Here is an 11593-nt window from a genome sequence, read left to right as displayed (position 1 = left end):
TGAAAAAGTATGAACCGATGACCAAGTCTCTACTCTACAAATATCCTGGACTGGGACCTGGTCCAGAAATGCTGCTGAGGAAGCATGAACTCTCGTTGAGTGGGCAGTTGGCAGGAAGTGGGGCACCCACCAGCTCATAGCACCTGCGAACGCAGGAAGTGATCCAGGAGGAAATTCTTTGGGCTGAAATTGGCAGGCCTTTCATCCCATCCACTATTGCCATAAAGAGCTGTGTGGACTTATAGAATGGTTTAGTCCATTCTATATAGAAAGCTAGGGCATGCCTAACGTCCAGTATGTGAAGATGCTACTCATCCTTATTATTGTGTGGTGTCAGGAAGAATACTGGCAGGAAGATAGCCTGATTACTATGAAACTGCAAAACCACCTTTGGGAGGAATAAGGGGGTGGAGACAAAGTTGCACCTTGTCCTTAAAGGACACCGTATATGGGGGTTCTGATGTAAGGGCCACGATCTTTGAGACCCTCCTGGCCAAGGTAATTGCTACCAGGAAGGTGACCTTCTAAGAGAAGTACAACAAAGGGCACAGTGCCAGCAGCTCAAAGGGAGGGCCTGTCAGTTTTGAGAGGATGAGGTCCCACCGTGCAATGGGCTCACAAATCTGCATGTATAGTCTCTCTAAGCCCTTGAGGAAGCAAACGGACATTTTTTGGGGGGCGGGGGCAGCCTACCATCCACCAGAAGGTGGAAGGCAGAAATGGCTGCTAGGTGTACCTTAAATTGATGAAATGGCTAGGCCCAGCTGTTTCAGATGAAGCAGATACTTCAGCACAGACTGGCAAGATGACTTAGTGGGTCAGAAGCCTTGTTGGGATGACCACACAGAAAAACACTTCTACTTGGCAAGCTAAGTTGCTCTAGTAGATGGTTTCCTACTACCTAGCAATACCTGGTGGACTTTGTCTGAACAGCCCAGCTCTGCTTGGTTTAACCATGGAGCTTCCACGCGGTCAGGAGGAGGGCCTTGTGGTTCGGGTGGAGCAATCAGCTGTGATCTTGTGAGAACAGGTCTGGGAGGGAAGGGAGCAGCATCGGAGTCGCTATTGACAGGTCTAATAATGTGCCAAACCAGTGCTGGCATGGTCATGCTGGGGCTATAAGAATAACCTTTGCTCTGTCCTGTCTGAATTTGAGTAAGACTTTGTGCACAAGAGGAATGGGAGGAAATGTATAGAACAGGTGCTTTGTCCAAGGGAGCAGGAAGGCACCTGTGAATGAGCCCAGGCTACACCCATGTAGAGAGCAAAACTGCTGAGACTTCCTTTTTTCTTGGTTACAGATAGATCTATGAGAGGAGCCCCTCCTCTCCCACTGCTGGAAGATGGTCCTGGCTACAATTGGGGTAAAGGAACCTGCGGAGGTGATCTGCCAGATTGTTCCAGGCACCCACAAGGTGAGAAGCTTTTAGGTGGATCGAGTGCTTTATGCAGAACTCCCACAAGTGAATGGCCTCTTGACACAGGAGAGAAAGAACATGCCCCCACCTGATATAAAACATGGCTGCTGTGTTGTCTGTAAGGACTCACACAACCTTATCTGCAATCTGGGGTAAAAACACCTGGCATGCTAAGTGGACTGCTCTGAGCTCTCTGACATTTATATGTAAGGAGAGCTCCTCCTAGGACCACAGACCTTGAGTTCTGAGGTGCTCGAGCTGAGCCCTGCAACTTAGCTCAGATACATCCGGGCTTAGGGATACTTAGGGTTGGGGACCGATAAAGGGAATGCCCAAGCCTACCATCTGGAGGTCCCTCCACCAATCTAGAGAGGCAAGGACCTGGGCAGGAACTGCAAGCACTGAGACCAAATGATGATGGTTTGGCGAGTATGCTGAGGCCACCCACACTTGAAGGAGTCTGATGCGCAGTCTTGCCTGCTTACCATGTATGCGCACGCAGCCATATAACCCAATAGTCTGAGGCAGAAACAGGCTATCATGATGGGGCAGACCTTGACCTGCGATATCAGGGATGACATTATCTGGAAGTGAGCCTCTGGGAGGAAGGCTCTGGCTGAGGTGGAATCGAGCACCGCACCAATTAACTATCCTCTGAATGGGGATGAGCATTGACTTCTCCTAATTTATCAGCAGGCCTGGTGCTTGGAAGGTAGCTTGGATCAGGTGGATGCCAGCTCTCACCTGGGACTCGGACCAGCCCTTGATCAGCCTGTCATCAAGAGTAGACTGGCACCCCTTGCCTTCTGAAGAAGGCTGCCACTACTACCTTTTTGTGAATACTTGAGGGGCTGTCGCCAGGCCGAAGAGGAAGATGGTGAACTGGTAGTGGGTCTGGTTCATGACAAAACCTGAGAAATCATATGTGGCCCCGAAGCATGGAGATGTGAAATAGACATCTTAAGTCAAGGGCACAGTACCAGTCCCCTGAATCCAGGGAGGGAATAATGGAGGCCAGGGAGACCAGGTGGAACTTCAGTATCCTCAGGTAAGTGTTGAGGAAGTGCAGGTCTAGGATGGGCCTGAGACCCCCTTTGGCCTTCGGGATTAGGAAATAATGGGAGTAAAACTCTTTCCCTCTCAAGCTCTGAAGTAGCTCCTCTGTAGCCCCTACCCAGAAGAGGGCTTGCATTTTCTGGGCAAAAACTGCTCGTGAGAAGAGTCCCTGAAGAGGGACGAGGAAGGGAGGTGGGATGGAGGAATTGAAATAAACTGGAAAGCGTAACCTTCCTCCACCGTCCTCAGTACTCAAGGTCCAAGGTGATGAGGGACCATGCCAGGCTGAAGTGGGAGAGACGGCTTGAAAACAAAAAAGGGGCAGTATCCAGTACAAGAACTGGTATAATGTCCTTGGGCGCCCCATCAAAAGTTCTGCTTGGAGCCTCCCATCTGTGAGGACTCGGTAGAGAGGCTGAAGCGGGGGTGGGCGGATGTTCGTGTTTATAACCTGTTTTGTTTCTTAAACAGGTCCGGGTGTGGCGGCAAAGCCGAGAAGTTGACTGGTTGTTGCGGCCTGAAGTGTTTCCTCAAAGGCACTACAGCACATGGACCCAGGGACTTGAGAGTGGCTCTAAAATCCTTCAGGCTGTGAAGCTTCACATCCGTTTGCTCAGAGAAGAGCAAAGTGCCTTCAGACAGAAGGTCCTGGATGGGTTGTTGGTTCTCCGCTGGGTGACCTGAGGACTGGAGCCAAGAGCATCTGCGCATGATCACTGCAGAAGCCATGGAACTAGCCACCAAATCTGCAGCATCCAGGGTGGGCTGTAGGGAGGCCCTGGCCACAGACTTCCCTTCCTCCACCACAGAAGAGAACTCCTGCCTGGAATTCTGGGGAAGAGAGTCCTTGTACTTCATCATTGACTCCCAGACATTAAAACCGTATCTCCCCAGCAACACCTACTGGTTGGAGATGCAGAGCTGTAGACCCTGTCAAAATCAGATTCAGGACTCACATAATTTGTCAGACCACTCTGTTTATTAGCAAAGCGCCTTGCTAATGCACCCAGTTGTGAGCCCCTCTCTGAGGCCCAAGATAACCTATTTATACAGCTAAGCCAAAGCCAATTTAACATAAAAGAGACAAAAGAAAGCAGAAACTGACAATTATACATACATATCTTATTTGCATATTAACGTTTACCAATCTCCTAGCTCAGTAGGAGCTCTAAGTTGATTAGTTTGAGGACCCATTGTCTCACACTCCTTAATGTTTCTCTTCCTGACAACTATATTTCAACAAACCCTTCAAGTAGCATTTCTTTAATGAATTATAATTTCAGTATAATTCATTCTACTTTCACAACCCCATATAATTTAAACTTTTCTACCAAAAAGGTCTATTCTCTGTACTCCCTTGCTTTGAAAGTTGTTTCTTGCTGTCCCTCTCATTGGCTGCCAAGACCACCAGGTACCCCAGAAGGGGGTGGGCGTACAAGTACTCATAGCCCTAGGCACAGACAAAGTACTTCTTTTCGGCCCTGGAAAAGCAGGGTTTGCTACAAGGCCTTAACCAATCCCATAATGGCCTAATTGAGAGGGCTGCTTCAATGGGCCCGCAGCAGACAAGGTATCGACCACGCAGTGGGAGAATTCTTTGATTAACTCCAGCTCCAGCCCAAACACCGAGGCCACACTTTTCAACAACTCCGAGTGAGCTAAGAGTCATTGGGGGTGAGGTGGGGGAAGGGATACCTGTGTCCCAGACACTTCCTCATCTTGGGAGGAGGAAGAAGAGACCAGCACCGGCAGGGGGTTCTCTTCCTCTCCTTATGCACCAACCGGGTCCTGTAGATCTAGGTCCTGAGGCTCGGTACTGGGCTTGGTACTGGAGTCCAGGTCAGGTGCCAGTTGTAGGGATGGAAGCTCTCTTCTCTCTGAGTCTATGGAGTATGAGTATCTGGAAGAGGGCCCTTGAATATGGGGAAACCCCTATGGGTTCCAAAATGGCCACTGCATCTGCATAGGCCAGTGCCCACTGGGCCAAGTACTCGGCAGTACCTCTGTGTCCGGGTCCATCAACCGGCAGAGCTGCCCAGGGCGGAACTGGCTGACAACGAGCCTTCCTCCAGAGACCATGGAGGGGCAATACCTGTCAGTCTGGGGAACAGTGCCGAGGTGGGAAGACCTGTGTCAAGGCAGGCAGGAACGGTTTCCCTCTAGAGAGTACTGAGGGCAGGAGTGGCAGAAGCTCCCTAAAAGTGTGGGGGCTACCAACCTGTGGCTCTGCGCCCTTTCTGCCCCTTCTTCCCAAGATCTCGCACCACACCTTCTCTCTAAGCCTCTACCACCATCGTGCTGCCCATTCCCTCCAAGGCCCTGCCCTCACACTGTCCTTTCCCCCAAGGCCCTGCTTCTGCACTACCTCTTCCCCTGAGGCCTTGCCCCCTGCTTGGACCTCTCAAGCCCCTTCCCCTGTTGCTTTCCCTTACAGCTGGCAAAGTTGACAATAATTGTCTTAGTCACCCATTTTCCCCCCTTGATAGTCATTGGGTAATTTAAGTAAAAATATTTCTCAGCTCGATAAGTACTGGATTGGACTGAAAGAGCTTGAGACGTAGTTTAAGCTGTACACAATCAGCATTTTCCATCTGGTGATTTATAAGTTACAGTGCTGTATGCAGATGGATTTTTGTATAATCCCCCCAGCTTTGGGAGCCAGATTTTTCCTTCCGTAGCTGCAAAATCAATAAGGCTCCCTGAAGAGTTGTTCATCACACAGGAAATGTAAAGCAAACTGAAGTAAAATTCTCAGCAATTGCAGTTTAATACAGATGAAAAATCATCACATGAAGGCAAAAACAGTACTTTACACAGAAAATAAAAATAGGAACTTATTGAATGTTGCTATATAATCATCATTGAGTTGATGCTCAAGAGCTGCTACACTGATGAAAATACAAGGAAATTAAACTTTAATGGAATCGAAATGGCATGTTTATTTACAGTGAGAAGATACACATGTTCAGGGTTTAAGTTTACTGAAGAAAAATATTTCTTACAATATTATTTATATTTCCAGATTTCCTAGAAGTCTTAGTCACAGAGCAGGACTCCACTGTGTTAGGTGCCATACAAACACAGATGTTTAAGTGTCAAATTTCTGGGGTACAAAAGACTAGAGCAAGAAATAATTTTTTCCTTAAGATATTATTGTAATTATTTTAAAAAAGACTGGCTTCAGTCATGATTAGGGCCCTACTAAATACATGGCTGTGAAAAACGTGTCATGGACCATGCAATCAGACCTCCCCTGTGAAATCTAGTTATTGAAGGGGAAGGGAACCGCTGGGTAACCTACCAGGCCTTCGGCTCCAGCTGCTAGTCTTGGCCGGGCTGGGGAGGAACAGGACTTGCTCTTCCCCTGCACAGCCACTTGGGGGAAAGTGGGGGGGTGGGGGAATCAGACCCACCTCTGGGTACCTACCCCAGCTGCAGGAAGCTCCAGGACTGGGCAGCAGCCTTGGAGCTTCCTGCAGTGGTAGGAAGTTGATAGAGATGGGGCTGATCTCCCCTGTGCTGCTGAGAGCACTCCAGCCAGGGGCTCCTAGCTACTAGTTCTGGCTGGGCTGGGGAGGGACAGGAATTGCTCTTCCCCTGCAGGGCCGCACTCGCGGGGGAGATCAGATCCACCTCCGGGTACTTACCCTGTGCTGCTGGGAGCACCCTGTAGCCAGGGGAGGTACCCACCTGAACCTCCAGCAACCTCCTGTGGCTACAGGAAGCTCCAGGGCTGCTGCCCAGTCCCAGAGCTTCCTGCAGCCACAGGAGATACCTGGAAGCAGGTCTGATCTGCCCCGAGAGTGGCTGTGCAGGGGAAGAGCTTGTCCTGTCCCTCCCCAACCTGGCCAGAACTAGCAGCTAGGAGCCCCCGGCTGGGGCACTCCCAGTAGCACCTCTAGGTCAGACCCATCTCCACCTCTAGCTCCGGGGGTGCTGCCTTCAGAGCCCAGAAGTGAGAGTGGCAATCCCATGACCCCACTACAAGAGCTTTGCGACCCCTCCACAACCTTCCCTTTGGATCACGACCCCCACAGTTACAACACCATGAAATTTCAGATGGAAACTTCTGAAAACACGGAATTGACTAATTTTCAAATCCTATGGCTGTGAAATTGACCAGAATGGACTGTGAATTTGGTAGGGCCCTTGTCATGATAGTTATTTATTCTAATTCTTTAAATTGCATTTCACTCCTTTAAGTTGTGTATCAGAAATATTAATATAGTCTGTTAGAAGTTTAATTTGGCATACTATTATCCTTTCAAATAAGACCCCCCACAAAGATCAGTAAATACAATGCACTCCAAAATACAAATTGAAAAATAAAGTTATTGGTTAATATGTAGGTAATGTACATCAACCCCCACTTCAAGGTTTACATTAACCAGAGAAAGGTACATCAATACGATTATGCTAATATAAAATTTCAAATAAAGTAGTTACTAACTGTATTTGCAAGAAATTGCAGTATTTGCCAGAGACCCTTGTGTAGTTATTGTTGCTGACAGAGCTACTGAGATTAGATATCTCTTTACACCAAATAGGGTGAGACTTTTCATACTTCACAGTACTAAAAGGTTTGGCCAAAGCCAATTATTTTCATCCAAGCACCTACAGTACCACTGCAAATACATACTACGTATAGTAAAAAATACTGGACAACTTTACGCTAGCCAGAATTACAGCGTTGAGATTCGCTGTTTAGTATGAAAAATTAAGAGGTGGTCAGCTAAAAGATGCCAGAAAGATTGCTCTAGCTTCAAACAATTCTTAGTAAAGACTATTTCAAGTATTCAATAGTAGCATTAAATATAAGAGATCCAATGTTGTAGTCAGAGTGTTTTTGATTGCAGAACGATTGCAAATTAAGGCTTCAACTGATAAGCAACACATACCTACGGTGTTACTTTGCCAAGATTTTACTATTAAAAAAGTAACAAAATTAGTTTTGCTCATACCTCTCCAGACACAAGGAGTACCTTGCATCAGCACAAGTAAGGTCTCAAATGCATAACTCAGAAAGCTTGCCAAAGGAAAAAGATTATTCAAGTCATAGTGAATACTGCGGGATTAAGGTTCCAATCATGCAATTGACCACAAGACACAGCAGTCTATCTGTGCATTGCTGATAGCAGGACTAGCACCCAACTCTGTAATAGAGCACACTTATCTTTCTTAGTTTCCTTTTTCATTTACTATACAGCAAGTTTATTTTAAATTTACCAGGTTACACTAAAATCACCCAACCCAAGTTAAAAGTTTAAGGAGCACTTACAACGTTCATGTAGTACATTTTCAAAATATGTATTTGCATCTGTAACCTTTTATTAGAATTCTGCAAAATTAAAGCCACTGTCTGAAATAACCAGCTCCAAAACCAAACATTTGATTATGCCAAACGAGTAAATCAAGCTTCAGTTTTCCAAAACACCTTACACATAATACAGCAGTACCAAAATAGCACAATTTCAATTATTCAAACTGATTTTCCACCAAGCACATTGATTGACTGGCAGACACTACTGAATTGTCCTCCACTGAAAAACAGAACCCACCTCTGCTTCCCTTTACACATTCCTCCCCCCACCCACCCCCCCCAAAAAGCCTCCATGCACTACAGTGGATGGGACTACTCAGTAGTACCTCCATCTTGGAGCAAATTTAAGTGAATGAAAAAGGCAGCTGCTTTAGTTATAGGAGGCTTATGTCCAATTTGTCTATATACTCCAGTTTTGTCATCTGATCCCTTTTAATAAACTTCATAGGTGAAATCCTGGCTCCTAGAAGTGGAAAAAAACTTCCAACTTCAATGGGGAAAACATTTCATCTCATAAGGTTCAAAACCAGAACACAGTCTCATTAAAACAAGGTGACTCATTCCTGGAAACAGAAGTTTATTTGTTTCAGGGGGGCTTTTCACGATTCCTTATCCTTACTTTGTATTTAAGCTAAGTGCGTTTAGAAAAAGTTTAATTCTTCATAGCTTTTCTCCCCACTTGCTCCTGCAGTGAAGCCCATAAAAATGAGTATTATGAAAATGCTTTTTATGACAATAAACTGAAGTCATATACTACTATAGCTTCAAGATAGGATCAAGCAAGAGAAAAAGCTGATATGAAGGTGGAGATAAAACAGAAAGGATCATACAAATACTGACAGTTCGTTTCTTTGCCACATTTGCTTCAGGATGAATGACGCTCCTTATCCATCCTATCAGTACTTGATTCACTTAAAAGATAACTGCAGTGATTTAGCTTTACTAAGGTACTAATATTTCACTAAGAATGTTTCCAAATGTTTAGAAATTCCCAACGTTTAGTAATTCCATTCAGTGACAAACCATTATCCCTTCATTGAGATTGTCATATTTACAATACAGCACTGTACTGCCCAGCATAATGCTAAGCCTTGTAAAACAGATTGAAACTATAAAAATATAGGGATTGTTCCATTAGAAATGTATTAAAAATCAAATTATTTCAAAATTATTTTGAGTTCAAATTTTATATTCCAAAAAGTTATTTTATCATCTGATTTGACCCTACTCATTCAATTAACCAATATGACTTGCAAACAATAGAATACATGAGCAAAATTTTCAATAGCACCTAAGTGAAACTCAGTGGGATTTAGGCACTTAGAATCTTACTCCTTATAATTTTGCAACTGCTCGAGTTTCATTGGTTTCTATGGGTCTTGACGTTTCTCAGGGTCTTGACGTTTCTCAATCTGATCTGCCTAATGAGACAATCATGATAATGGATTCTATTTGACTGTTTTCCGTATCTGTATTCTATTTCAGACACTTATTCTTTGTAACTATCTGCATTTTTTATATTAAAATTTTCTTTACAGTATCTTACATTTTTCAGTGGCAATTAATCCTACTTTAATACAGGTGCAATCTCCTTTAAAAATTAGCAATACTGTACTCAAGGAACAAGTAGTCCATTCTTTTAGAATAAACAGTCCTGTTTCAAGGATTGGCTGGCACATAGACAGGGGGTACATCTCCACTGCATTTGGGAGTGTGGTTCCCAGCTCAGGTAGACAGACACACGTTAGCCCTGCTCGAGCTGCATGCAAAAACCATCAGTGTAGCTGGAGGCAGCACAGGTAGTAGCTTGGGCTAGCCAAACGTGTATGAACCCAGGGTGTCCAGTGAGTTAGTACTCACGTGGTTAGCTCGAGCGGCCACCCATGCTACTCTTGGCTACATTGCTGTTTAGCACGCTGGCTCAAGCGGAACTAGTGCATGTCTTTTGACCCAAGCTGGGAAAGACACTCCCAGATGCAGAGTAGATGTACCCAAAAAAGCCCAAGGTGGCTAATATAACGATAGCATTTGGTTCCAGAACAATAATAAAAAAATCTCTGCCTGATAGTTATTAGACTTTACTATCACTACCACTTGTCAGAGGATGAGGAAATCCAGTCTGAATGGGGCCAAACATGCAATATTCGTATGCCTTACCCTGAACTGTTAAACAAGAACAGTATGACATTGAAGGAGACCTATAAGACTGGCAGAGGATTGGTACATCTTCTAGAGCAACAGCCACTGCACGGCTTCAGAAAATTCAGGACACGCCTCCCTCAGTGACCAATTAGCTCTGGCAGGTAGGCTGAAGAAGTCTTTATGCCATGGAAATTCAACTCCCTGCGTCTTTTTGGATGGATAATACCCCTGGGGGCACTATCCAAGGAAGCTGCTATGCTCAAAAGAGTGCGGGAATTAGAATCATGGCTGACTCCTGCCTAGACAGTGGTTGGGGAGAAAGCACTTTGCGCCCTTTCCTTCTTGAACCCTGAAAGGGCAGCCAACATCTAGCTGCAAAATAAGCAAATAGGAGAGGATCATTTTATGCTTGAGACATCAGAGAAACACTAAGAAACAGAAGGAACGACAGAACGAGGGAGTCAGATGAGAGGGAAATGCCATCAGTCCCATTAAGTGCCATTCTGGTAAGCTAAAGTCTCCTGGTCCACTAAACCTATCTACTGTGCAAGCTTAGAAAACAGGAATAATATAAATAAATTATATAGTAATGCATATAAATGTATAAATATACGTTACCTTGCATCTTCATATTTGTAACAAATGCTTATCCCAACAGCCAGGTTAATTAAAGAAATTATTTTCAAAATTGTGCTCATGCAATAGGGACAATATATACTTAGAACTTTAAGAAATCCCTGAATTAAGACATAGGAATAAGCATTTATCATCAGTTTAAAGATGTAAGAGAAGAATGTGAATATATGAGCAGGAAATAAAAAACCAACACTGATGAGAAACACTTGTTCACCACACACACCAAACTGCATACCAGAAATCAATTTCCATGATATTTGCTCTGTTCTGCTCCCTCAAAGTTCATCAGTGGAAGTATCATTAGTTTTTGATAATTTGCATTCCTCACTGAAGTGGCAGTTTTGAAGGATGTCCTTATAATGGTTCTTCAGATCTGTGTACAGAGAGACAGTTTCCTCCGAGTGAGGAAATGGCAGCAGCTTTTCATTCAATAGTATCTGTACTTGGTACTCCTCCTCAGGGGTCTTAGCTTGGTCACAGTGATAAAGCACAAATATCAGGTTTGAGGCATAAGGCACAATGCGACCACTACGAAACTTCCGATGCATTTGTTTTTCGTAATTGTTAGCGGCAAGGGGCTCCTCATCCTTGAAGAAACCCATTAGAGCAAGCAGTGGCTGAAGGGTCTCTGCATGTCCAAATTGCAGGATTACAGGTGAAGAAATGGGCATGGAACTAGAAAACATAAAGTGGAGCATAAGCAAGATAGTCATCTGTGTTTAAAAGCAAATACTAGTGTACTGTTCAGTTGTTAGCAAAAAGTGTAGATTTTAAACATTTGTTTTACACTGACGTTTACTAAAAACCCATTTGGAAACAGAGGTGTCCAACTATCTGAAACCTTTTATTTTAAAAAAACCAAAACATTTTAAAATGTATTTTGTAACAATCAAAAATGTAATTGTACTTTTAAAAAACATTAGCAGCTGTATTTTACCTATTAAGTACTATTACTATCAATTAATTGCTAAGTAGTAACCAGAAGTTCTAGTACCCCGACAAAATGACGACTTATTTGGCA

The 11593-nt window shown here is 44.4% G+C and overlaps 1 protein-coding gene across 1 annotated transcript in view; it reads right to left on the bottom strand.

The window, feature by feature from the left end:
- Nucleotides 1-8085: 8085 nt before the first annotated feature.
- Nucleotides 8086-11593, bottom strand: part of MINPP1 (multiple inositol-polyphosphate phosphatase 1) — a 38841-nt gene continuing 35333 nt past the window's right edge. Inside the window, exon 5 of the mRNA XM_074959978.1 lies at nt 8086-11247. Coding sequence (XP_074816079.1) covers nt 10848-11247 — 400 coding nt within the window. The 3' untranslated portion in view covers nt 8086-10847. The remainder of the gene's footprint in view (nt 11248-11593) is intronic.

The sequence above is a fragment of the Natator depressus genome, chromosome 7, assembly GCF_965152275.1.
Source record: "Natator depressus isolate rNatDep1 chromosome 7, rNatDep2.hap1, whole genome shotgun sequence".
In the NCBI taxonomy this organism is placed as follows: domain Eukaryota; kingdom Metazoa; phylum Chordata; order Testudines; family Cheloniidae; genus Natator; species Natator depressus.
The sequence above is the reverse complement of the archived record's forward strand: the minus strand, read 5'-3'. Positions and strand labels throughout refer to the sequence as shown.